Consider the following 26,666-nt stretch of genomic DNA (forward strand, 5'->3'; position numbering starts at 1 on the left):
GATAGCTAAATCCAAGACCAATCAAAAGCGGATTGTGCAATCGAGAGAGAAAAAAAAGCAGAGAAGAATCGCACGCGGCACCCATGCATGCAAATCTCCGGCACGTAAACAACTCTCGGATTCGCCTTCTGATACCGCGAGCAGCAGCACAGCAACCACAGCATTCAAAAGCGAACATTCAAAAGCGAAGAAGAAGAGAGGAGATCAAAAGGCCAAAAAAAAAAAGAAAAGAAAAGAAAAACAGCTGCGCACGCAGAGGAGAGGAGAGGAGAGGAGAGGAGGAGGCGAAAGCGACGGGGGAGAGAGAGGGGCAGGAACGGCTTCTTTGGTTTGAAGCCAATTTTGACCTTACCAAAAATTTTGGTAGTGCTAAAATCAAATCTTGACAAGTTTTGACACTATCAAATTAAATGCTATTGAGTTTAAACTATTGTGTCAAAAAATTGATAGCAAACTAAATATACATTTGTTACTATTGAACCTACCATGAATTTGGTAGGGCTACAAATTGGTACGAAACCAACCAAGCCCGAAAATCCCAGGCGGATCGCGGGGTGGCGGTGTCTGGCGTGTGGACCCCGCGGATCCCGTCCCCGGATCGAGCCGTGTGGGTGTGGGCCCCACCCGCTGTGAGGGTGAGGGGGGGTTTACTCGATCCCCGAGCCTCGGATCCCTTTGGAGATCTCGCAGGATTTCTCCCATTTATTTTTTCTTTTTTCTTTTTCTTCTTTTTCTAATTACGAGTCACACGACACGCATATCACCCCGCCTGTATATATACGCCAGCGATGGCTGCGCCTCCAACTCATTGCAACCGCAAAGCCTCTTCTCCTCTTCTTCTCCTACTCGCTTACTCAATCGCTCGAGGATTCTTGGATTGGATTATTGGGTTGGATTTTGAGTTGATCAATGGCGGCAGCGGCGCAGGCTCCGGCGGCGGCGAAGGTGGTGGTGGCGACGTCGCCGAGGGCAGGCGGAGGCGGAGGCGGCGGCGGGGACAGGAAGGTGGTGCCGGTTGTGGTGGCGGCGGCGGCCGGCGACGAGGCGCAGAGCGAGATGCACGTGCTGGCGGTGGACGACAGCTCCGTGGACCGCGCCGTCATCGCCAAGATCCTCCGGAGCTCCAAGTACAGGGTGACCACGGTGGAGTCGGCGACGAGGGCGCTCGAGCTCCTCTGCCTCGGCCTCGTCCCCAACGTCAACATGATCATCACCGACTACTGGATGCCCGGCATGACCGGCTACGAGCTCCTCAAGCGCGTCAAGGTAATTTAAATTCGATTCGATCGAATTATCGCGATGATCCATGTGAATGTGGAACCCCCAATTTCTTGAGACTGAATTTGTTTCGTGTGTGGTTCTTGCTGCAGGAATCGTCTCAGCTCAAGGAGATCCCGGTGGTGATCATGTCGTCGGAGAACGTGCCGAACCGGATCAGCCGGTGCCTGGAGGAGGGCGCCGAGGACTTCCTGCTCAAGCCCGTACGCCCCTCCGACGTGTCGCGGCTCTGCAGCCGTATCAGATGATCGCTCGCTCGCCATGTTGGATCATGGAGAGGATGATTAACTCCTAGGATTTTTTTTGGTGGCTTTCTCAATTCTTGGACATAGTTCTTCTTCTTCTGCTGCTGCCTCAAACAAGAAGCTAAACATTTGGGGCTTTAGGAGATGATTAGCCTTACTGCCTTAGCAAGTTAGAATTGAAATTAGGTGTCAGGCATTTGCTTGTTCCCCTGTGTGCTCTGCAAAGACGCCATGAAAAAAAAACAGAGAGAGAAGAGATTCTTCTGAAGCTTCTGTTCAGGAGGTTTCTCTTGTCACAATGTTGAAATGGCACCAGAGCATCAATCTGTTCTTTTTAACTGTTTCAAGATCGGTCAGAGTTTTGACATTAATTTAAGTCTTGCCAATTAACCATGCATCATCATCATAGTTTCTTCACATATTTCTGTCCTTGTGATTGTCTTTCTTGTCTGCTCTGCTCTGCCCTACCCTGTATATGACTAATTCATCAAGAAAAAAAAAAGGGTCTCTTATCTGTTCTTTTCTCTATGATCTGTACGTGCTGTATTATTGTATCAGTACAGGTATAATCGCAATCTTGTTGTGATCATCGCACTAGCGTGTATACGTATAAACAAATAATACCACAAATGTTCTTGGCCTGTCTTAGGTGAGCTGTTGTTGTATACGGTGTGTAAACAAATGAAAAAGTCCAAAGGGGGAGCATAATATAGATAAGATAATTGAGGAGATGACAAGACGGTGGAAGGATCTGCTCAGAGATTTGCTTACCTGGAAGCAGATTCTTCAAAAGAGACCCTGCATTGCATGTGGCCTCTCAGCCCTGATGTCGTTGGAATGTACAGTGCTAATTCCAGATTATGAAAAGAGATCTGAAGAAAATAAAAATCTGAGAGAGAGAGATGCATTCAGATTGGTTAGCAACTGTTAGGTCAGGTACAGGAACTGTTCTGATTTCTTGCGATTTTCTGGAACGTCAAAGTTGGAGAGCCTGGATTGGACGTGTTGGTTCGTTGGAATAGTTTTTGGTTTGCTTGCGAGGAAAAGTCCACGAAAACACTGTGCGATATGCCATGCCATGTTTTTTTGCTTGATCGCTTCAGCTGTGTGTGTGAGCACGTCTGACTTTGACCTTGATTTGTTTACTGGTTAAAAACGATGTACTCAAACATTTTTATTTCTTTTGTCCATCTCCGTTTGATTGCTACGCATGGACGTTTCACTTGTGTAGATAAATCAAACATTTTTTTTCCCTGGACGACAGGTCGTCTCTCGTCTGCTCCTCGTTGCATCTCTACACTCAAAATCTAACCTGCACGTACTCCAAATCCTGATTGATAGTGAAATCGCTTTTCTTTGGGTCTAAATTCGTGTTGAATTAGTACTAGCTTAAACGGCACGAATGGAATCAGCTTGATGAGAAACTTTCCTTTTCTCTTGACGACATTGCATTGATTGCATTGCACGGTTAAGACGGTCACTAAACTCTTCCGGCCGGGCACCATTAATTTCACCAGTCACCACTGCTCCAACTGAACGTCACATGACCAATCGGCTACAGTAGCAGTATCTTAAATGCGTTAATGGAAAAATGTATAAGGGCAAGTATAAGCCTCTGCATGTTGCCCCTAAATTTACCACATAAGGCACTGTTTAGATTCTCTAAAATAGTAAAAGTTTTGTCATTTTATAGCACTTTTTGCCATTTTGGATCTAAACACTAGTAGCAAAAGTTGGCAATTTGGTATTTGGCATTTGCTAGTACATAGTAGCAAATTGTGCCAAAAAGTGCTTTGGGACCACTCCCTCTCTCTTTCTCTCTCTCACTTTAGTGCTAGAATGACAAAACTTTAACATGCATCTAAACACCAACTAGTACTTTTGTAATGCCAAAACTTTTGCCACCAAGACTTTTGCCATTTGCCATTTGCCATTCCAAATGGATCTAAACATGCCCTAAGATTAGGTGATGAGTTGGAGGAGAGAAGTTAGGAGAGAGAGAAAATGAGCCACCTCTCATGTAAGGGGCAACCTCCACACAATCTCCAAGAAAAATATAAGATGATGTGAGAGTAAATTAATGTTGGGGTTTGTGAACTATAGGTGGCATGTTGTACTTGTTACCTCTTAATTAATGAGAATATGACATGGTTTAAATTAGATATGGCACTCACCTCCATTATAAAAATTTCCCTAAGGGCACCCACAATGGTTATCTATAAGCTCTCTACAAGAGATACATGTCAGCATATTTTCCTACTTGGAAGAGATTAAATGAAGAGAGAGAGTAAAACTATCTACTAATCTGGGGATAGTCTATAGAGAAAAACGAGGCAATGGATTAGAGAGCTATAGATACCCATGTAGACATACTATTGAGGTGGTTTACTATTAATCTAATCTATTGCTGAGATGTACATATTTTATAGAGAGCACCTTATTTTACCATTGCGGGTGGTCTAATACTACCTCCGCCCCAATATAAATGTAGTTGTCGTTTTTGTGTCCAATGTTTAATTGTTCGTCTTATTTAAGAAATTTATGAAAAGATTAGAAAAAATAAGTCATGCATAAAGTATTATTTATATTTTATCATCTAATAACAATAAAAATACCAATCATAAAAAATTTTTAAACAAGATAAACGGTAAAACGTTGAATACGGAAACTCCTAACTACAATTAAAATAAAACGGAGATAGTAGTTCGTCATATCTCGTCCTAGATCAGTTTTTCTCTAGACGGAGATCGAGCGTACTGGCGATTCCGATTCTCTACGGGAAAAACCCAACCAAACGCATCGATCGCGCGTACGGGGAGAGTTGATGGCCGAGGCCGTATGCAGATACGAGACAGCGACGGGCGCACGCAACACGGCCCGGGTGGGTCGTGTAGCGTGCGTGCGAGAGTGCGTCGCGGCGCGTGTGGGGACCCGACGGGATCGTATCCCGTGTGTGGTACGTGGTGTACGGGGGGAGGTGGGGGCGTTGTACTTAAACTAAGCTAGTAAACCCTGTGTGCTTTGGTTCAGTTGCTACTTGCCAGTTGCCACTGCCACGGCCGCTGCTTCTCGTGGGATCCTCTTTTTAACAACTGGTCCATCCCCTAAGCTAGGAGTACTTAATTATGGTGTACGTGGAAGCGGTTCCTCTGACGTGAACTAACCGATAACGTGGTCATTGATAGGTCGGCCCATAAGCGGTGGGCCTAACCTGTCAGTGACCACGTTCCTCTGATTTCATGTCATACGATCCCAATCAGATGTACGTTTAGGTCTATACATTGCCACCTGAAGCTACCTCTCTAACTATGTGTATTGATGTGTATATTATATAGTACTAGTAGATATTGTTTCGGAGAGTGAATTTTAAACTCTCGAGAAACGTTCACTCGTTTTTTCATGTCACTCAAGTAGTTATAAAATAAATTAAGAAGATGTATAGCATATAATCACTCTGCAAATATGCAAGTTGAAATTCAAATTTTACATGTTAAAAAAAATTAAACTACAACTAGTTAATGTATATTCGCAATTAAATTTATTTTTCCTCGAAAAAAATGTTTTTTCATTGTAACATGTAGAAGTTAATTTTACATTTCATGTTTGTGGAATGATCTGTCACATGTTAATCTATCTTGTTGATTTTCTAAAAAAAATATAACCATTTGAGTGATATGCAAACAACGAGGAAATATCTCCTCGAGAGTTTAAAATAGTTTCCCAATTATTTTGTCATTACTTTTTCTAACTACTTTACGCAGGGTGTGTTTGATTACCAGTCATACTTTGCAGCTAAAAGTATGGCGTGGCAAAATGTAGCTAGGAACCAAACACCTCCACGGTATTTTCTCATGTGCAGTGGTGAATCCAGAAAACAAACTAGATAAAGCTACAATCATCTCTCTCATCTATGTATGGTAAAAAAAATAGCGGTGAGGGCTTCATCAGGGCTCTTAGAGTCTTCACGCTAATAGTGGAGACTCGAGACCCCGCTACCATATACTGGATCCGCTCCTGCTCGCGTGAAGTTCTAATATTTGTATATTTAAGTTTTTGAGGTTTAACGGCACGTATTTTACAACGTCATTTATTTGTAAACGGAAGCACTCCTGTACGAAAAACAGGTGCAGCACATGGTCACATTGCATTTACCAGATGGGAGTACATTAGTAGATGAAAATGAATGACGACCTCGCATTCGCGTAGAATGGACGACACAAGCAGAGCTGTCAGGTTGTGTACAGTGTATGCAAATTGAGAACCCCAGATGTCGTACATGAAGTTTACCCTGTCGTCCACAGTAGGCCATAGACGTGTCCGGTGCAACTAGGCACGTGCTACGGTTGAGGCCTCCATGACTGAACATCGTTGCATGGCCAGACCATGGGCGTTGGCGTTGGCGTTGGCATGGCTGTCATCCCATGGAGAAGCATCCAAATCTCGGGGATTACGGGAAAGGGATCACGACGAGCGAGGCAAACCGCGCATACAATCGAGAGGGCAGAGGCGACAAGCGAGAAGAACCGAGACCTGGGGCTACCTGCCGTCAGGTGGAACCAAATACTCCAATCCCAGCCCCAGGTCATGCAAAACGGCAGGCAGCCATCCACATTCCACCAGGCTACGGTGGTGTTCTTTTCTCTTAAAAATAAAAATAAAGATCAATCTACTTATGTAAAATAAGTTGGTATTAACGTATAATTAATTAAGTTTTAATTATTATAAACTTAAAAAGTATATTCATATGATATTTTAGAATAACTTTCATATAAAAAGTTTTCGCACGAAACACACTATTTATCAGTTTAAAAAACGTGTCATGAAAATTTTTATCTTCATCCAAAACTCTATAGAAATGAACTGGACAGCTCTCTCGTATTTGGCATATCCACGAGGGAAACGTGGGCGTGGAAACCATGAGCGCTCGCGGCTCGCTCGCGCGGGTTTTGCATGGCATGGAGGCGCGGTCTGGTGGTTGATTGGTCGGGGGGATCGCGTCGCCTCGCGCCTCGCCCGCGACACGAACGCGATCGCGGGGGATTTGACCGCAGGATCGCGGGGGAGATCTCGCGCGGTGGACCGCCACCCGACCGCTTGATAGCGGCCAGCGCCGACGCGGACGCTTGGCCTTCCCATGCCGCTGGCCGCTGCCACTGGCTGGATCGATCGGCACGGTCGATCGGGGTTGGGCTCATCCGGACCCCTACTAGAATAGGGAACACTAGTACGGTACTTACCACTGTAGTCCTGAGTGTCACAGGAGAGAGATCTACCCACCAGCAGTAACAGCTAATGGTTTCAAAGGAAGGGACTGTTTGGCACAGCTTTAGCTCCAGCTTCACCTCTTCTGGAGCTGGAGCTCAGCCAAAAATAGTTTCGGCTCAATCAAAACTAGGAGTGGAGCTGAGTGGAGCTCTCTCACAAAATAAACTAGAGTTGTGGAGCTGGGTTTAGGCAGCTCCACAACTCTACTCCAGACTCAACTCCTAGAGTTAAATTTAGGAGTTGGAGCTGTACCAAACAAGCCCGAAGCTTTTAGATTTTAGTAAGAAACAGCTAATGGTAATTTAGCTGATGAGTCTATAATTTGGGAATACAATCTTATGGTTTTTATAGGACTCCGTATATATTTTTTAAAACTTTACCATAAGCTACTTAAAAAGAAGTATAATGGCATGGTTCCAATTTTTCCTAAAAAGAATATCAGCCATGCATGTGGCGTGCATTCACCCAGTGAAGAAGGTAAGGAACTAGAGAGTGAAAACATAAAATACGGGTCCACGGTGACATGTACGTTTGCCCGCAGACACCGGCCATGCATGGGACCGGTAGGTGAGCTTACGATGTACAGCGTCTCAGGTCGTCAATTGCGTCCACAGGTACATGCTATCATGTCCCCAGGGCGTAATGATAATCAAATGGGCACGGTACAATCAAGGAGATTGGGCAGGAGCTAGCTCACCTCGTCGCTTTCAGAACGACCTGCGAACAGTGCAAGAGACCGGCTGCTTTGCTGCTAGACTTCCATCCAAGTGCGTGCCGATCTTTTCCAAGATCGGCGACTTGCGATGCTTCCATTGCAATGGAGCCCACTGTACGTACGTAGGTGCGATTTAGTAGTCATGTTATCAAACATGAGATGGAGCTGGGTGAAACATGGAAGTCACGCTTGCAGATCTGCAAAGATCCGGTGATTTTGCCCCGTGGAATGGAATACTTAAAATTTTGATGTGAGGCCGAGAGATTACGACGGGAGGATGCATCGATCTCACAATCACAATCTATCCAAGACTTGACGGAGCCGGAAGGATCGGATGCGATGTCAATACATGGAATGCCACCATGTCGTTTTCTACTGCCCCCGGTTTGAGCTGATGAGACAACGTGCATGGTTGTGTGTCAAGTTTCAGCAAAGCATCTGGACTCTGGATGGACTAACACGTTGCGATGCCTGATGCGTACGTACGCTGCGATTCTGGAGTTGTAACGCTTACGCTGCGGTTCTGGAGTATTACATGTCACTCTCTGGCTGCACACACGGCGACTGACGTGCCGGTTTTCTGCAAGCTCTAGAAGCATGGAGTATCTGTCTAATTATTTGCAGGCAACCACCTGCTGTACAAAAAATACTACAGCCACGGTAGGTATCGTGCGAGACGTGTACCCTTTCACCTGCTCATCACGGGCTTTAAATACTCACTCTGTACGTAGGTGCGGCACTCATCGAATTAAAAGAGGGGACATGTCTCTAGCACGGGAATTTCTTAGGATCTAAGGGTTGGTGACAGGCCTACGAGCAAAATCTAAGAGGACAAAGGGATCCCAGATGAGGAAGGACGATCTGGCTTTATGGTATTTAAAAAACTTGAAAGGCCAGGACGGTTGTTAAGCAATTCTTCAGATCTAACAAAGCGACCAAAATGGCGCCCAAGCGCTACGCAAAGTAGCTGCACATACGACAACCGAAACAATTTAGATGTTTCGGTGCGGCATTAGATACCATATAAGAACTGCGTAATTACATTAGCATTTTGATCGGCCATATATAATTTAAGGTCCTACAAAATTTTGGCCGAATTCGATGGTCCTTGCAACAAGTACCTTCAAAGCTGAGGTGGTTGTCAGGCAGACAGACCACATGATGTCTTCAAATGGTCTAGAGTTGCCAATCAATGGCAGATAGTCCCAGCCTCTCCAAGATCTGATTCGTTTTAGAAAAGTGCCTGTTTAAGATAAGCACAGCACAACGATCATCAATAAAAATTTATCCTATTGCAGGCTGATTCAACGATAATCACAAGGGCAAAAGTAGCATTAGAATGATTTGAATTGGCCCCATAAACAGTATCTGAGATGCCAATATCCAATTCACGTTCTATATGTTGTGCCTGAGCTAATGCTCATTTGGATCTAGCCATTAACACTAGTGAGTGAAAAGGCAAAAGTAATATCAAGTTGGCAAAAACAAGACAGGACAAGACGGCCAAAAGCATTGAGGGTTTATAGCAGTATAGCACCACTCAGCATGGACCGACAGTACCATTGTATAGTGGTGCAGGTGAGTTAAAGTTGATCTTAGGATAAATCATTATAACCCACCCACTAAATCATCTACAGTAACAAAGATACCAGCCATTGGTGGGTTGTCTAGCATCAAATAGATATTATGGCGCCGCATATAGGGCAATCCTGATATGCAAGTGCTGAACAATCATAATAATTCAGTTTTATACTAAGTAACATAGTCTTTATTCTCTCTGAAGTATGCTATTCAAATTTAACCTAAGTTACAGAAATATATCAGCTCTCCCTTCTGTGATGTTTTACTCCTATGTAGAGTCTAGTCTTATTTTTTAACTCACAGAAACAAATGAAGAAAGTTCATTTTATCTGACAAGAAAACAAACCTGCATCCAAAGAAACCTCTGCTTGCAGACAGCCCTGATGGATGAGCGGATTTCAAAATGTGGTGTTTTGTTTCATCAATCAATCTGCAAAACAGCATGCAGGTACTCTTGTCTCTCAGCTGACATTATAATAGCCAGTTTTACAAAATATTCTTTTGATAGCGCCAACATTCCAAGTCACAGATTTGCAGATGTGAACGAAGCAATACCTTGTCTTTGCTTGAGCTGAGTTTCCCCAGAGAATAAAGACTATTCCAGATTTCTTCAGTGATATTGTCTTAATGACAGCATCAGTAAATTGCTCCCATCCTTTCTTGGCATGTGAATTGGCTTGATGTTCTCTCACTGGCCCGACAAGATGAAAATGAAATCAGCAAAAATATACCCAACAAGATACAACTTCCAAACAAATCAATTCTACCACAGCATTCAGGCAGATCAGATACTGAGAGTAGATTTTAATGGGAAACTAACATGGTAATGATATTAGTATTGTTTATCTCCTGCTGGAAATGCAGAACAGCACAGCTGGTGGCAACCAAACTTCTAGTTGGAGCTTTCAGTAAGGAAATTGTTTAGCGTTTACATTATTATCCTAGCAATATAGTAACAACAAAAGAGATGTTTTATTTCTCTGATTATAGATTGACACTATAGAAAATTAAGAAGTAGGATTGTTCAGTGCTGATAAGAAACTCGTGCAAGGATAGAGCAACTAAGATCACAATAGTGAATTCCCATGGAATAAAGATTCTCAACAGAGGAATGCATTACTTTGCACTAAGCTAGAGGAAGAGGACAAGCAACATCAAATAAATGTGATACAGTAGCAACTGGAAGAAACCTTTGGGGAGCCTGTAATCCCCAGCCCATCTCTGTGGATGGGCCATGGATCGTGGGCTCCCAAAACAGGCCTATGTGTAATGCAACACTTTATTATTTTTGTGGTCATGATTATAAAAGAACCTACAAGTTACATCACAGTTTAATCAAGATTATGAATACATAAGAGCTAACAAAGCAACAAAAATAAAAATAGTTTTCAATGTAAATGGGAACAATAATCATACCAGTTAATACAGTGTTGAGCATAAGAACACCCTGTAAAACATGTGTTTCCCATGTTAGACAACATCTCCCAAAAAACAGTCATAGAAAGTTTATCATGCTTTGCTAAGAACTAATGGAATAACAGCTTATCCACTTTCTATATCAGATAGAATTAATAAGAACAAACTAGACCCTAGTGGATTTTTTCCTTCACAAGACCTGTCTCAAAGTAACAGACCTATCGTCTCCATGGCGTCCAAATAGTGTTATATATAGACCACAAAATACAAAACTATCTAGTTGTTAAAGGTACTAGTGCATACAAATCCTCTTGTTTTTGCAACACGAGTTAACATTAAGATAAAAATAAGAGAAACGGCATGTTGTTACAAATGTCAGGGACTCAGGGCAGTTTATTCGGATGTTTATCAAACCGCCTTACCTGCACAGCCCATCTTTCCAAGTTTCCATGTGAAGGCACGGTGCAACCTAGATCTTTTTGCAGCTCTTTAAATATGTTTGCTAAGCTAGAAGGAATTTTGATCCCCTCTGGTACTGAGAAAGACAACCCCATCGCCTGACCAGGTCCATGGTATGGATCCTGAAGAATAGACATTCCACAACATGACACAATGAAAATGAACAGTTCAATTCAAATGCAATTAAAGTACTGCAGGAACTCATGGCATGTTCTATGATGTCAGAAAGAAAAAATTACATCTACATGGGTCTAAGTTGCTCAGGGTTACAAGTACCGAGTGGTTTAAGGACAGATCAAAACATATGGTATGTCACAAAAGCAGTAAAACAACACCATCAATTAAAAGCTGAACAAAAAGGCGAGGCATAAACTTATTTTCCCCTGAACTAGCTGTTGTAGAAATATGATTGAGCAGGCTAGCATCCAAAATGATTAAAAAAAAAAAGGTAAACACTATTACTATCATATAAAGGGCAAGCAAGGTGAACAAGCTCAAATCACTTATTTTAGCATGATATGATACAAGGAGAACAGAAGCGATCATTTATATTCTAATGACATAATAATGCCTTATCCATGTTGTCAATCTAATGCCAAACAACACCAACACACTGAAACAAAAATAAGTACCAGATCCTCAAAATGATGCTACATTAGTGGACCTGTCGGGCGTTTTCCACTGCCTATCAAGCATTTTAGTACTATCTAGAACCAAATTCATACCATGTTCCGTAAGAATTAATCAACAATATAAAACAACAAAAACACCCCACATTAAACACAAATGCATCAATGGCCACAGAAGCAGTCCAGCAAAACAAGTGTTCCACAATCTCCTAGAATTAATGAAGCACACTATAAGCATCAAAGATAATTAGCCCCATTGCAAAAAAATCCTGATCACAAACAGCATACATTATCTATTACTTGAGAAACAAGTGCAACCATTACATGTAAGCGTTGATAGTAAATTCTACAAGCAAGGTAAAATGGCCACAAGTTTACGCTGCTATGTATATTTGAAAAGGATACCTCCTAAGAGCACAGAAATCCACGCGAATGGATTAGCTTAGGGAGTGACGAGAGAAAATGGGGGAGGATGCGATACCTGCCCGATGATGACGGCCTTAACACGGTCGAACGGGGTGGCGTGAAGCGCGTGGAAGACTAGATGCGGCGGCGGGTAGACGGGCACCGGGCTATGCAACCTCTCGTGGGCGACGAAGCGGCAGAGCTCGAGCGCGTAGGGTTTGTGCAGCTCCCCGGGAAGCGCCTCCAGCCACGTCTCCTCGACGAGCAGCTCCTCCAGCTTCGCGGTGCCGCCCGACGCTAAAACCGCCAGCACCAAAACCCTAAGGGGCGGGCGTTCGCGCGGACTGAATCGTAGATTGTGGTGGGGTGTGCGCGGGGTCACCTACCTTTGGACTCGGCGAGGCGGAGGTGGCGGCGCGCCCGGGCGAGCGCGAGGTTGGTGTCGGCGCGGCGGCGCTGCTCCGGCGAGAGGCTGGAGGAGGAGAGGGGGGCCGACGCAGCGGCGGCGGGAGCGGGAGAGGTGGGGCGGAGGCGCTTGGAGGGGCGGATGAGGTAGTCGGCGATGGTTTTGGGGGCGGTGGGAGGGAGAGGCGGCGCCATTGGGGAGGGGGTTGTGCTTGGCGATTTGGGGATTTTGTGGAGAGGGCGAGACGTTTTGCTCGACGAGCAGCGGGGCGGGGAGGCAGACGATGTGTAGAGGAGGAGGAGGCGGAGAGCGGGGTAGCGCTGTGCCCGATGTGGCAGTGGCGCGCGCGCGGGAGAATTGGAGCGATTGGCGCGCCCACGCCGCCGTCCTTGGCGCGTGATTTTGGCGAGGGTATGGCTGTGCGTGTTGTTGTGTGGGGGTATGTTCTGTTCTCGTGCGGCTCGTTGCTCCCCGGACGAAGAGAGACATCGCGTGGCGTCTGCGAGCCGAGGCGCTAGCCCGGCCCGGTTTCTCTACGGTCCAACAAAGACGACGTAGAGGCGCGGGTGGACCGCAGATCAGTTTCGGGGGATTGGCCCAGAGTCTAATCCCATACAATTGCATCAAAATACTCTCCTCTCAACCACCACACTAAAAGGGATCAGGTTCCTCTACACTTCTACAGTTGAAGTCGTGTGACTTTGTTACTGACGTATGAGCAGTATTCTAAATCTCCGGCAGCTATAGCCGGAGATAGCGGATTGAGAGGAAAACAGCTAGGATACTTCAATTTTAACGCTATGATTTATCAACCACTAATAGCTGCACTTAGTCAGAGATAGCCGCTAAATTACCCGTATATAGCGGCACTTAGCTGTGGCTAAACAAATTTAGAAAGCAAAAACTGAAAACGGGCTTTCGACTTGCATGGCCCATAAAGTTCAACCCAACAACAAACCCTAAATAGTCGACTCCTATCCTCTCCCACTCATGCGTTGTGAGACACGATCGAAACGGTGGCATCTTGCGGCGACAGCAGCGGCTCCTAAGGTGGCGGCAGCGGGGTGCCTCCCCCAAGTAGCGGCGGTGGCGGCGGCTGCTGCTGCTTCTCCCGGTGACGGCGGCTCCTCCCCCAAGCATCGGCGGTGGCTGCTGCTTCTCTCGACGGCAACGGCTCCTCCCCCAAGCAGTGGTGGCAGGTGCTTCGTCTCCCGGCGGCGACGGATCCTCCCTCAAGCAGCGGCGGTGGCTGCTTCGTCTCCCGATGGCGGCGGCTTCTCCCTCAAGCAGCGGTGACGACTGCTACTTCTCCCAGCGATGGCGACTGCTCCTCCCGGCGGTGGCTGCTACTTCTCTCGGCGACGGCGGCTGCCTCTTCCCCACAACGAACGGCCACCATTCCTCCCCATCCCCTTCACCAATCCTCCTCTATGTGCAATCAAGTAAGTGATATGTCAGTTTTTAGTTCAAATTCTATGAAAAAATTGAATTTTTTTCTAATATTTTCAAAAACTGCTAAATGTCTTAGCTGCAGTTATAGCCAGCTATAGCTGCTCTTAGATACTGGAGAGCTCAACCGCTAAGAAGCTTAGCAGGAGATTTAGAACATTGCATATGAGTCTGATGATCCCTAGGTCAGCATGTCAATGACAAAGACACCATACATTTGACTGCAGATGATTTCAATCCCACTAAAAGTTGTGTTCGGTCTTGTTGGTTGGGAACGTTTTCGCTTTGCATGGAAAATAAAGTAGCTCATTAGCATATGATTAATTAAGTATTAAAAAAAATTAAAAAATGAAATAATACGATTTTTAAGTAAATTTTATATAAGTTTTTCGTTTTTAGAAAAAAAAATCATCGTTCAATAGTTCCGGAAGTGTACACGTGGGAAAACGAGTTAGTGGAGGATGGGAACCTACGCATGCACGTTCATAGGATGAGTTAGGAATTTCTCCATCCTGCAAAAAAAAATGAGGTAACGCATAATTCATTAATTATTAGTTTAAAAAATAAAAATAATTAATCGTTTTTAAATAAATTTGTCTATATAATTTTTTTTGCAAAAAAAATATATTGTCATGCAGTTCGGAAATTGTGCGCGTGAAAAATTATTAAAAAAAGAAAAATGGTGTACCGAATGTAGCCTAATACTTAGAAAAAAAAACGAGGTAATGGTTTCCGCATCAAAGACAAGGAGGAAATGTAAACACAGCACTAAGAAAATCTCGTGTTTTTCTTCCACGCCAAATCCATTCTATATGTATAATACTAGCACGTCACCGTACGTCGACTTGGAATTTCTTGATAGGCCTGCCATGGTTGGTGGAGTTTTTTTAAAAAAAGAAAAATCTCAGAAACCTATTTGTTGAAGCTATTAGTTCGTTGCAAGTTTAGCTCGTTGTTTTAACTTTACTAGTAAAATGTCCGTGCGTTGCACTGGATAATGTCGCGGCAATTGAAGTTTAACTGAACGATTTTTTAAGCAATATAGTATGTCAATAATAATCGCAGAGTTTTTTTTGACAATTATTCCACGTGTATGTGTATAATATGAACGATGTACCTGATGAGTTAATAGTGTGAATGCCATGGTCATTTTCATGCAAGAGGCAATGGACAAAAAAATTGTGATTAACAAAAAAATGTATTTAAAATAGAAAATTTTCATAATACCAATAATAATCAAGATGGATAAAAAATACTTTTGGATATTTACTAATAGCCTTGTAGAGGTTACGCCTGCTTTCTCGCTTATGTCAACTCTCACGTTGTAAGCATGCGTCTTGTTTCACTATCATATATGGACCCGCGTTGAGACCGGTATGTGACATGTGAATGATAGCACACATTTTTTTACAATTGATATTTTTTATCTCAAATAAATATTAAAGTGAAACTTCCGGTGATTTTGATGTCAACAATAAAAAATAATAAACAAAAAAAATCACTCATTGTATCTAGCATCAGAACAGAGCCGTAGTTGTCGCCAAACAAATTGAGCACTGACTCCAAGCCATTGTTGATGCGCACACTGATCCACCACCAGCGCCTGAATCCTATCGCCTCTCTGCCTCTATCTCACGCGGATCCGCCGTCAGCGGTTACGGGAGGGGCAGATTCGGCGAACTCTTCTCATCCCACACTGATCCCGTCATCTCTCCGCCTCCCTATCGCACGGATTCGCTATCGGTGTGCGACGTGAGGAGTGGATTCGACGACCTCTTCCCCTCCCGCATGGATCACGTCGACTCTCTGCATCGAGAGGAAGGATAAAGGCAAAAAAACGATGGATGGAAAAAAAAAGGAAAAGGCAAAAAAATAAGACGGACGAAAAAAGGCGATGAATAAAAAGCGGATGAGAAAAAGGGTGAAAAAAAGATTGACGAAAAAACCCGGAAGCCTTATGTAAATCCCCGTGCGTCGCACTGTGTAATGCAGAGTGATTGAAGTAGGATTTTAACGATTTATTAAAGCACCCAACCATAATCATAAGAATCAGAGATATGTTCGATGACTAAGAAGTCGTGTTTGTTTCTAGACAATTAATTTTCCCTACATGTGCGGGATTGTTAGCAACCGAATTTGGTAGTATCAGCGTCGGAGGTGAAGATGGGATCGAAGCGGAGTCGGAAATAAGGATTGTTGCGGGAACAGAGTAAGAATCGGCTGGAGTCCAGATCGGCTACGACTAAAATCGACTAAATCTGAATCAGACTGGGTTAGGTGATACAGCCGATTCCGGCAATACGACTTGGTGTACAACATATATGCTTCAAGATGATTGCCGCACATGGATAGAGTCCTGAGAAGGCAATTGTATCTATTAATTAGGATGTTTTACGTAATTTCCTTAGAGATATGCTTAGGGCAAAAGTCTGCCGCAAAGACTTATGATATCTTAGAGTTTGTTAGAGATAATAGTCGTGTCCGGTATGGACATATCTTATAATTCTCGGGTATAAATAGACCCCGAGCCCTATGTAACTAAAAGAACACACGTTCAATACAATCTTGGCGCATCGCCACCCTTTTTGCTTTAGTTTTATTTCGACGAGTTATTGCTTTCGAGTTGAGCTGCATCGGTTTCGATCTTCAACAAGAGGTAAAACTTGTTATGACGGCTTGCGTTCTCGGGATTAGTGATTCCATCTTTATGACACTCTAATCTTGTTTATGTAATTCGCCGAGTTATCATATATCCTACATAATCCCTGGCAATATTGATATCTAACCTACAATCGGCTAACATCCGTCAATAGAAGGCAGCCGATTAAGTTAAATACCGATGCTGACTTAGATTATATAGGATATCTACCACTCTATGACACATCCGACGGCTTGATTGTCTAGATATTGTCCTTCTTTTCATACTTATAGCTGCATCAGTTAAGTTTGATCTTATGAGTCGTGATTAGAATCTCAATCTCTACTACTTCTCGGTTGCTGATTAGGGTAGCATCGGAGTTTCAGCCGATCTTACTTGATTTAACTACTTTTTATCCTATATGCTTGATTGACATGTTAAATCTGCCCTTTACGTTAAGATCTTGCTGCATTTAAGTATGTTAGGCTGTTGTTTAGTATATTCTACTTGCTTTGATATCTTAATATAAGGTGGTATCAGAGTATTAGCCGATACATGCTAGATCTATCTGATCGGTTATACTATGAACGTATATAGTCTCATTATTAATATATATTTCGATCTAAGTGATTTATACTGTCTCGGCATAGCGACCGATCTATCCCAATCACTTAATTTAAGTATATATCGATATAAAGATTATATATTGTTAATATCTGCAGTTGATCGAGTAGATTTAGTCCCTTCTTATTTATTAATGACTGCCGATCGATGCATATATGACATCGGCTCAAAGATAATTGATATGTCATCGGCACCTAGCCGATTGACTATCATTTATAGATTTAACTGCGGTTTCTTTGCTTCTATTTCTTGTTGATTACAGGATCAAATCAACTGGCACGCTAGCACACCCGAATGCGAGCTTTGGACCTGTACTGGAGTTAAGCAGATCTCCCAGGCCTCGTGTTTTCTGTCAACAGGGATGTGGATGATGCCTCTGACATGTGGTTCGGATGGTTGTAGCGATGGAAGAACGTTTGGAAGAACATTACAATTGTGTTTGCGCAGAAGGCGACGGATGGAAATTTATGTGATGAACATAAATATTGATATTTTTTAAGTAGGTAAGTTTAATAAAAAATAAATGGAATTTTCTGGTAATCTATGTGCTTTAACTATGAGAATATATAGTACGTGTTGAGACATGAAAAAAATGTGTGGAGTTAAACCGACGACACATTAGAATTGTGAATATCGATGCTACTTTTTTGCATTTTATTTTCTTTTCTGAAACCTTTATATCATTTTTTATAATTTATGATTTTTGTCTTAGTAAATATTGAAGTTAAGAATTGATGTTTTTTATGTTAATATTAGAAAAGTAAAATAGTGAGGAGGTGATGAGCTGTTGCACACCACCAACCTGACCAGCTGCCAGCTCTCACTTTCTAGATAGCTCGAGGAGGTCAGAGAAAATGAGAGCTGTTACACTTACACACCACTCTCTCTCTCTCTCGTTCTCTCTATTTCTCCCTGTTTTCCTGTGTCTTTCTCCACCTCCTCATATATCGCCAGCAGCCACTCCTGCTCAAAGCCGTCGTTGCCAACCAGATCCACCATGCCACCACCTGCTATTGCATTTAGCTTCTTCGATAGTGCATTTCCGTATTGAGACGGATTCACCCCTCCTCGCCTGGATCCCATAGTTTCTCTGCCTCCTTCTCGCGCAGATCCGCCATCGTCGGCGACGGGAGGGGCGGATCCGGCGACCCCTTCCCCTCCTGCACGGATCCCGTGGGCGGCTTCACTCCTCCTCGCTTGGATCCTGTCGTCTCTCCTCCCCACTGTCGCGCGGATCCTTCGTGGGTGGTGATGGGAGGTGCGGATCCGGCGATCTCTTCCCCTCTCACACGATTCTCGTCGTCTCTCCGCCCCCCTCTCGCACGGATCTGCCGCCAGCGACGACGGGAGGGCGGACCCGGCGGCCTCCCCTAGGGTGACGACGGCAATTGGTTTCAAGAGGTGCCGATGTCCATGATGAGACCGTATGCGTCTCATGGTCTCCATCACCAAAGCCGCCGATAGCGCCAAGAAGATGTACATTGCTCTTGAGCTCCCCCGATCCCCACTCGTTCCATCACCATCACTCAACGGACTCCCCGCTAGCTGTCCGGCCGGCCGGAGAGGAGGGTTCAAGCTTGCAGACGAAGGTGGACCGAGGAGAGCGCAGCCGAGTGGTGGCACTGAAGATAGTGGGCGTTTCTTCATGATTTCAGGTGCGTTCTCGGTTGATTAACATTTTCCTAGCTTTTTGATTACACGGTTAGACATGATTTTGTCTGTGTATGTGCATGTGGGGGTCCGAGGGATATGGATGGGTGTTTTTTTTTTTTGCTTGTTGGGGGTATTGGTGTAAACTTATCAGATATCTAAACATAGTAAATTTTTTTCTCCTGTAAAGCATATCTGATTCAGTTTATCTAAGTGCTTAAGTCCTATGGCTGCCATAGATTGGGGTTAGTTTTGTCCTTAATATAGGATTATAGGACTACAAACTCTTTGATGATCCTGTTTGTGTGTACCTGTGTATGATTACTTAGACTTTGTAGGAGCTGTTCTGCTATTTTCACATGCAAACTTTTTATCCATTTTTCGCATCTAGAATTATTGGTCAACCATTATTGAACTCATTTAAACTATATGGATCTGAAGTTTTTATACTGAATATACCTCATTAGTTGCCACACAAGGTCATATCTTGTTACAAAGTCAGTGATTCTAAAAATTAATTTGAGCATATCATGTCTGTGGAGTAGTTCATGTTCACTTTTCTTCTTTCGGAATTTGTGTTCTTTGTTTGTGAGACCAACATCTTCAGGATTGATTAAGCTGTTATACAGATATTTTAATCTTTTAGACATATATTGCTTGAAGAATTGAATTTGGGAAAAATGTGTAGTATTTCAGCATCCTTGATTAGGTCACACATGTTTTGACAAAATAATATGTTTTGTAATCATTATACTCAAGCGTATGTGAAAATAGTAAATTCTGGAACATGTTGATCAGTCCGAGGTTGGGAACATGTTAGTTAGGTAACACACTGTCCATCTGCTCTATGTTGTAGGGGAGGAGCGGATTGTTGAGTGGATTCGAGGCAGAGATGGTGGTTAGGATGGAGTGGTGATGTCATCGGAGGTTGTCTCGAATGCTGCAGTCGAGGTGTCTGAACCGGTGAGTTTTTTTAAGCTGATATGAGCTTTGCTATGTTTTTCTTTGTCAGAATAATTAGATTGGACAAATAGTTTATTTGATTTGTTTGGTTTGAGTGGATCAACCAAGAGCATATGTCTAGGTGGAGAAGTGTATTCATTAAAAACTTGTCCTGTTACTCTATATTGGTCGAATCTTGATGCGTTCTTCTCGGTGGGGCTCGTGGACGATAGCAATGTTCCAGAATTTACTACTAAAATTTTAGTAGTATTTCTTAAGTAGGAGGGCAAATTGTGTTTTTATGATTATGTTATCATGTAGCTTCCTAGTGCAAGAATCTAGTCGATAAATACTATAGTGAACAAAAGAATGGAATTATTTCCATTCTGAAATTCTAAACATACATATACATATGCTAGTCTGTAAGTGAGAAAATTTGTCAGGCAGCTTAATTCCTGGACTGAACTGCTTGTTTTCCTTTTTTTTTTGCCCCCTTAAAATGCAATGATACATCTTGTGACTACAAATGCCATTATTAATTACCAGTTGATCATCTTGATAAATGAGACCATTGCTGCTAGCTTGATCTCCAAAATCTTAGGACGCCCAACAAAACCGGTTTGGTGCTCAACAATTCAGAAAAATCCAATTAATTCAGATTATATTCGTATGATAATTGTATGGTGTCGATTATATTAGTTATAATGAGCACTAAGGCAAGTGTTCAAATTGACTAAGAATTCTACTATGATTTTGCTGTCAGGGTTATACAATAGATCATGCATTCGATTCCCGTGTTGAGGGATGTTCTCATGATACTGGGCAGCTATTGTTATGGATTTGTGTTTGATTATTTATTGAATTGGTTACTTTTCATATTCTCTGAATTTAGCCTTGAAGGTTAATCAGCTAAAAATTATCATGTCTGGCTCTATGGATTACCAGAAGTATCTAAACTACTCATTTTTCTATGTCAATTCCTGTAGAAATCTATTTTCCAACTTCGGGAGTGGAGGAGAAACTGGGTTCATGTTTTCACCGCCGCTGGTCGGAAATTGGTAAGGTTTTTGTCATGAAATTACCAATCTTAATTGAATTGGTTAGTTTTCAGTAGTTTGAATTTAGTCTTGAAGCTTAACAGCTAAAGTAGGAAACTCAACCTCTAAATGATAAATGATACTGTTCATATTGATATTTGCAAACATTCAAGTACTGTGAATTTTATTACCTCAAGGTGTTACTGTGAATTTTCCAATCAATATGACACGGTGGTTCAAAAATTGCAGATTAAATCAAATCATTAATTTCATGCTACTATGATATGATCTCATATTAATTTTGTTACCTCAATGTGTTACCGTAATGGAGTAGAACTGCATTAGAAATTCTTGAGTTATATATAAACCTAATGGAATTGTAACTGCATTAGAATTTCTTGAGTTATATATAAACCTAATGGAATTGTAACTGCATTCAGGGTTCAGTTTAATGATAACGTGGAAGTGGCTTGACCCCCGAGGAAGAGCCTCGTGATTTGTATTTTTGTATTTTCTTGTGTGTTTCTATTATTTCTATATGTATGTCTTGCCTGTGATTGTATTCGTGTATGTGTATTTTTCCCCTGCGAGAGAAATCTGTAAAATCGTGTTAGTGTGAGCGCTAAAAAATAGCGGTAGAAATAACAGAAGAAAAGGAAAACGGAGGACTTGCGGTTTGTGGCCTTGTGGGCTTGTGGTGCACCTGGACTTGTGGGTTAGGCTTTATGGGCTTGTCGCTTGGACCCGGGCTTGCTTGTGGGCCTGTGGACAGATGTGGCCTACTGGGCAATGATCACACACAAAAGCGCGTACGGACGAAAAATCGGATCTGTGTAAACTGCGCGTACGGACGAAAAAGCGTACGGACGACAAATTGGTGACGAAAGGAAAAATCCGAATCTTTTAGTTAAGATTTGTCTAACAAATTTGACTCCACATATATATCCCTCATGTTATTTTTTTTGAAGTCAGACCTATATATCATTCACATAGTAGATAGAGTTATATTTCTTTGATAAAAACCATTTGTTGTTTTGGTTTTGTAAAATACCACGTCGAAGTTATAGCAAAGTGATAGTTCAATCGAATAATTGTAATTTTCCAAATTATTATTTTTATAATATCGCAAAGAGTTCAATACAAAGGATGGTCCGCTAAAGATGGTTTATAGTTTATAGTTTAATCAACGAGAGGCGCGGTTTTCCACGGGAGAAAAATGCGAGTGCAAACTGAAGGTTTGGGATGCAACATTCAGCAAAGTCACAAATAAATTATCCAAAGTCAATTCCAAATACAAAAAAAAAATCTAAGTAAGAATTACACGAGATTGCAATGAACGAGCACGTCAAAAATCACTAAGCATAACACTCGCAAAGACCTGACAATCTACAAGACGATATCAATTCGATCGGGCATGCACGCAGGTGCATGCAGCTACGGTGACCATCAGACACCGTACACGAAGACCGGCAGCAGCATGGCCGCGACGGCGAGTCCGCCGGCGCCTAGCGCGGAGGCGGCGCCGCTGGGGTGAGGCGGTGTAGGGGGAGCGTTCGACGGCGGCGGCGGCGGGCTGGCCGGCGGAGGCGCGTCGTGGCCGATGACCTTGATGACCATCCTCTGCCCACGCTCGCAGTGGCCGGCGACGCCGCTGATGAAGTAGAAGAGGCCCTGCCGGTCCAGCCCCACCTCCGTGTCGCCGTTGTTGGAGAAGAAGATCGGGTGCTCCGCCTTGCACTTGTTGTAGTCGTCTTCCGTCACTACCATCACCGAGTCCTTCGCGTACTTGAAATCTGCATCAAATGCAAATCAATGTCGCGTACTTGTTATTTTTATTACAACCGGTAGAAGTTGAATTTAAACTTAAATGTTTATGATGTAATATATTTCATATTAATATATTTTGTCAAAATTTTTTAAATTTTTCGATGACTATTTAGGTGGCATGCACGAAACGATGAATATCCCCTCTAGAGATGAAATCACTTTCCCTGTTCATTGCCGACAGAATTATTCGAAATGGAGATTGATCGATCGATCGAGTGATCTTACGGACGCTGTCGCCGACGAGGAAGCGGTTCTTGGACGCCCAGTCGTTGTACACGCCGGCGTCTTTGGCCGGCGGCACGGCCCAGCCGTGTTCCCCACCGACCTCGAAGGTGGTGGCGCCGGCACGCCGGACCGATGCGCCGAGGAGGGCGAGAAGCAGCAGCAGCGCGGGGGAGACGAGGTGGTTCGTCGTCGTCATTACCGATCGCGAGATGGTGCAATGCAGAGGGCGGAGAGCGAATTAATAGCAGGTAAAGAGCGCGGATGGTCGAGCGGCAAGCCAGGAGCCCAGGTCCCAGGAGGAGGAGGCGGCGGCGGTTTTGGAGTCTTCAGCCAGGGAGGGAATAGTGGAGATTGCGACTACGTGGGCCGCATTGGCGTAGCTGCAATCTTGCATTCTTGCATGTCTAGTATGACTCGGCGATTGGTTGCCTCGTTTGACCGACGTGCCAATCAACTGCCAACTGCTAACTTGGTTCTCACTTCTCAGGCTCTGAGCTGATGGGCGTATCCTGGGCCTAATTGTTGTAGTGGAAGTTGCGGCCCTACTAGCCAACGGCCCAGTGCAGAACGCAGAGCAAAGCGAACAAGAACTAGTTTTCTTTTTTATAACAGGCTAAATATTGATTACCCGGCTTCTGGAGAAAGCTAAAACAAACACATTCTGAAGAACTACTACTCCCTCCATCCTAAAATATAAGAATATAAAATCAGATGAGATAATTCTTAGTACCATAAATATGGACGAGCTATAGGACTAGGAAATGTCTCATCTAATCTTATATTGTTGTATTTTGAGATGGAGCCCGTACACAGCCGTTGTATGTAGACGATGCACTGGCCAGTGGCAGCCTGGCAGGCAGTACGATCGTATCGGATCCAACGGTGTGAGATGCACCGAGCCCTCCTCGCTGGCACCGGATGCGTGTAAAAAGATACTGTAGCCCTAGTACGTTCGAGAATCCGAGCAAGCACGCGACTCCCGTATTGTAGTACTCCTACCCTATCTCGCACCAAGGAGGGACAGTGTGGTGACACCAAGGACAAAGCATGGCGTCCCCATCGGGAGTAGCGGAAGTGTATCGGCAAGCGCCGTGCTCTGTCGGGGCCGGGCGGGCTACCGCGACAGCAGCGGCCGACCTGACCTTCACCTGACCCTGCCCCGGCGCGACCTTCTTCCGCTTGCCGCGACGGCAAACCTGTGTGCCCCGCGCCGCATGTGCGTGCCCGCGAGATCGCTTGCGTGACGGCTCCGACCACCGCACACATGGGCGATGTGTGCGCGACTACTGTACTGTGCGTGCGCGCGCGTGGGCGTGGGCGGGTGGTGCTTGACCTCGATCGCCTGCGCGGTTGAGTGCGCCACGGCGTCCTCGTCGTCATCGTCGTCGCCAAGGCCAGCGCCTCCTTGCGCCTCTCGGCAAGCCAACCTCGCGGCTCGCGCCCACGCCGTGGTGGCCCATGCGGGCCGCGCCGCTGACATTTTCGCCGTACGTGCGGCCGCGGTTCGATCGCCGTTGGTGCCAGGTTGCTCGTTCTCTCACGCTGGTTGTTTGTACGGCTCGGCTAAGCTACTCCCTAGCTATGATTCCCCCATTCATCGTAACCACATCTTCTAAAGTATTAAATGATGCGATTTATACAAAATACTTTTTATATAAAAGTTTTTTTTAGAAAAATAAATGAATCTAAAATTTCAAGTTTGTACTCCCTCCATCCTATAATATAAGAGATTTTGAGTTTTTTTTACATCTTTTGACCACTTGTCTTATTCAAAAAATTTGTGCAAATATAAAAAACAAAAAGTTGTGCTTAAAATACTTTAGATAATAAAGTAAGTGACAAAAAATAATTCTAAATTTTTTTAAATAAGACGAGAAGTCAAACAGTGCAAGCTAAACCTTAAAATCTCTTATATTATGGGACGGAAGGAGTAATACATTAACACATCCGGCTCTATACAAGGGTTTGTCTACCTAGATAATCAAATGTTATTATATTTTACAACAAAGATAATACTTAATTATTCGTGCATTAATGTTTTGTTTCATTTCGCTCGCCAAAAAAAAAAAATCTGAGCCATAATAAGCTGATTGTTTCATTAATGTGTCTGTTTCAACTGGTGAAGTCGGTAAGAGAGATTTTCTTCACAAAGTTCCTCATGGTATACATACAGTATGTATGAAGCCGCAAAATTACATAGGTAGGTGAACAGTTGCCACGGTTTTCCCAAGTTTTTACTGGATTCCACATCTGCAAAAGGGTGCGAATTGCACTGTGTTCTCATATGTGGCAACCTTGACACACAGATAGTAGTAACAGCTGGTAGAAAAAGCACCAAACCACTGCATTTGGCTGAGACACCACCCCATGTTGCCCTGTACCTGTAGAACTGTACTACTTCCAGAATTATACTTGTATTTATACAGTGACATACCAGTATGGCTACGGACGACACACGGTGGAAACGGCTATTTACACGGCGTCTTTTCGGCGGGTCCCACCATGATGCTCCCGAGCTCCGCGTTGCGGAGGCACAGCGCCGCCCGGAACACGCCGTTGACGGCGTCGGACAGCCGGTCCAACGGCGCCGTCAGCTCCTCCGTCCGCCTCTCCACCTCCTGCACCGCCGCCCGCAGCGCCGCCTCGTCGAGGTCGCCGTCGCCGTTGTCGAGCACGGATTTGAGCTTGCCGACGGCCTCGTCGACGGCGTCCACCTCGCTGGGTTTGGTGGCGAGGGCGGCGAGCTGGATGGACACGGCGTTGAAGGCCTCGGTCCACGGGAATTCGCCGGAGACCAGGGGGAAGGCGATCTGGTGGAGGGCGTCGCCGCAGAGGACGGCGGACGCGGCCGCCGCTGCGAGCGAGGAGACGGCGTCGACGGCGAGGAGGACGGTCGCGGCGCCGGAGACGCGGTCGCGGGGCTGGTCGAACGGGAGAGAAGGGAGCGGCGGGGGAGGCGACGCCGGGGCCCGCTCGTCACGGTCGGCGAGCGCGGCGCGCGCGCGGCGGACCGAGGAAGGCAGCGGTGGTGACGACGACGAGAGGAGGTGGAGCGCGAACCGGGACAGCAGGCGGCGGCGGCGGAGCCGGTCGAGGCGCGCGGTGATCCCGTTGCAGGCGTCGAGCAGCGCGACCCCGGCGTCGAGGTGCGCGGCGACGGCGGCCGCGTCCCCCTCACCAGCCAACGCGGGAACAGCGTCAGCGAGGGCAAGCGCGAGGAGATCCGCGAGCCGCGCCAACGCAGCCAACGGCGACGCCGGCAGCGGCAGCAAACTCCCGAGCCTCGCGGACAGCGCGGCGCCGAACCGGGCGGACCCGGGACCACCACCCGCCGCCCCGGGCACCGCCTTGCCCGGCCTCCGCCGGTGATCCTTCACGCCGCCGCCGCTGGCGTGGAAAGGGAGAAGCGCGTGGTACTTGTCGGTGAGGAACATCTGGGTTGCTAAGGGTGATCGGATCGGATTCAGGTGAAGCTCGCGGCGGAGACGAGGAGCGAGGATGTGGCGGGGAGAAGGATATAAAGGTGGCGGTGGCGTCGCGGGGGGTGTGAACGGTGGCGAAGGTGAAGGTGACGGGACGTGAGGCTTTTGTCCCCGGCAAGAATGCGTTTCCGGGAAGGGGGAGATGGCCTCTCTCTCTCTCTCGGCTGTGAAGATGATGGGAGGGCGGCAGCGTGGGCCCGCCGCGTAAGACGCGTATCGGAAACACTTCTGAATAAGAATTCGCCTTTTCACTCCTCCACGCCTCTCTCGTCTCAATTGAGATAACGCAGTACTGCAGACGACATGTGTCCCTCTCGTCTCTCCTTTTGGTATCGATCGAGAGGGGAAAAAGAAAATTCAGAATCTAATTAGGGTTAGCTCTCTACTTGTCCA

The 26,666-nt window shown here is 45.0% G+C and overlaps 4 protein-coding genes and 1 long non-coding RNA gene across 5 annotated transcripts; 2 read left to right on the plus strand and 3 right to left on the minus strand.

The window, feature by feature from the left end:
• The first annotated feature begins 807 nt into the window (after positions 1 to 807).
• On the plus strand, positions 808 to 2,188 carry LOC4337372 (two-component response regulator ORR6-like). Its single transcript, NM_001419945.1, has 2 exons — positions 808 to 1,266; positions 1,371 to 2,188. Exons 1-2 carry the CDS (start codon positions 910 to 912, stop codon positions 1,524 to 1,526), a joined length of 513 nt encoding a protein of 170 aa, NP_001406874.1. The 5' UTR covers positions 808 to 909; the 3' UTR covers positions 1,527 to 2,188.
• Positions 2,189 to 8,350: 6,162 nt separating this feature from the next.
• Positions 8,351 to 12,814, minus strand: LOC4337373 (uracil-DNA glycosylase, mitochondrial). Its single transcript, XM_015778867.3, has 7 exons — positions 12,380 to 12,814; positions 12,070 to 12,290; positions 10,923 to 11,081; positions 10,501 to 10,531; positions 9,640 to 9,775; positions 9,431 to 9,514; positions 8,351 to 8,746 (listed from the first exon to the last, which is right to left on the minus strand). Exons 1-7 carry the CDS (start codon positions 12,591 to 12,593, stop codon positions 8,680 to 8,682), a joined length of 912 nt encoding a protein of 303 aa, XP_015634353.1. The 5' UTR covers positions 12,594 to 12,814; the 3' UTR covers positions 8,351 to 8,679.
• Positions 12,815 to 18,044: 5,230 nt separating this feature from the next.
• On the plus strand, positions 18,045 to 21,416 carry LOC4337374 (uncharacterized). The gene is made up of 4 exons (XR_001544949.3): positions 18,045 to 18,765; positions 19,617 to 19,723; positions 20,689 to 20,760; positions 21,180 to 21,416. It is a non-coding gene; the product is annotated as an uncharacterized lncRNA (long non-coding RNA).
• A 559-nt stretch (positions 21,417 to 21,975) lies between these two features.
• On the minus strand, positions 21,976 to 23,135 carry LOC4337375 (early nodulin-like protein 6). The gene is made up of 2 exons (XM_015778305.3): positions 22,792 to 23,135; positions 21,976 to 22,532 (listed from the first exon to the last, which is right to left on the minus strand). Exons 1-2 carry the CDS (start codon positions 22,985 to 22,987, stop codon positions 22,186 to 22,188), a joined length of 543 nt encoding a protein of 180 aa, XP_015633791.1. The 5' UTR covers positions 22,988 to 23,135; the 3' UTR covers positions 21,976 to 22,185.
• A 1,776-nt stretch (positions 23,136 to 24,911) lies between these two features.
• LOC4337376 (uncharacterized) lies at positions 24,912 to 26,349 on the minus strand. Its single transcript, XM_015778023.3, has one exon. The coding sequence runs from the start codon at positions 26,223 to 26,225 to the stop codon at positions 25,260 to 25,262; it is 966 nt and encodes a 321-aa protein (XP_015633509.1). The 5' UTR covers positions 26,226 to 26,349; the 3' UTR covers positions 24,912 to 25,259.
• Between the last annotated feature and the right edge of the window lie 317 nt (positions 26,350 to 26,666).

Source organism: Oryza sativa, chromosome 4, assembly GCF_034140825.1.
Source record: "Oryza sativa Japonica Group chromosome 4, ASM3414082v1".
NCBI lineage: Eukaryota > Viridiplantae > Streptophyta > Magnoliopsida > Poales > Poaceae > Oryza > Oryza sativa.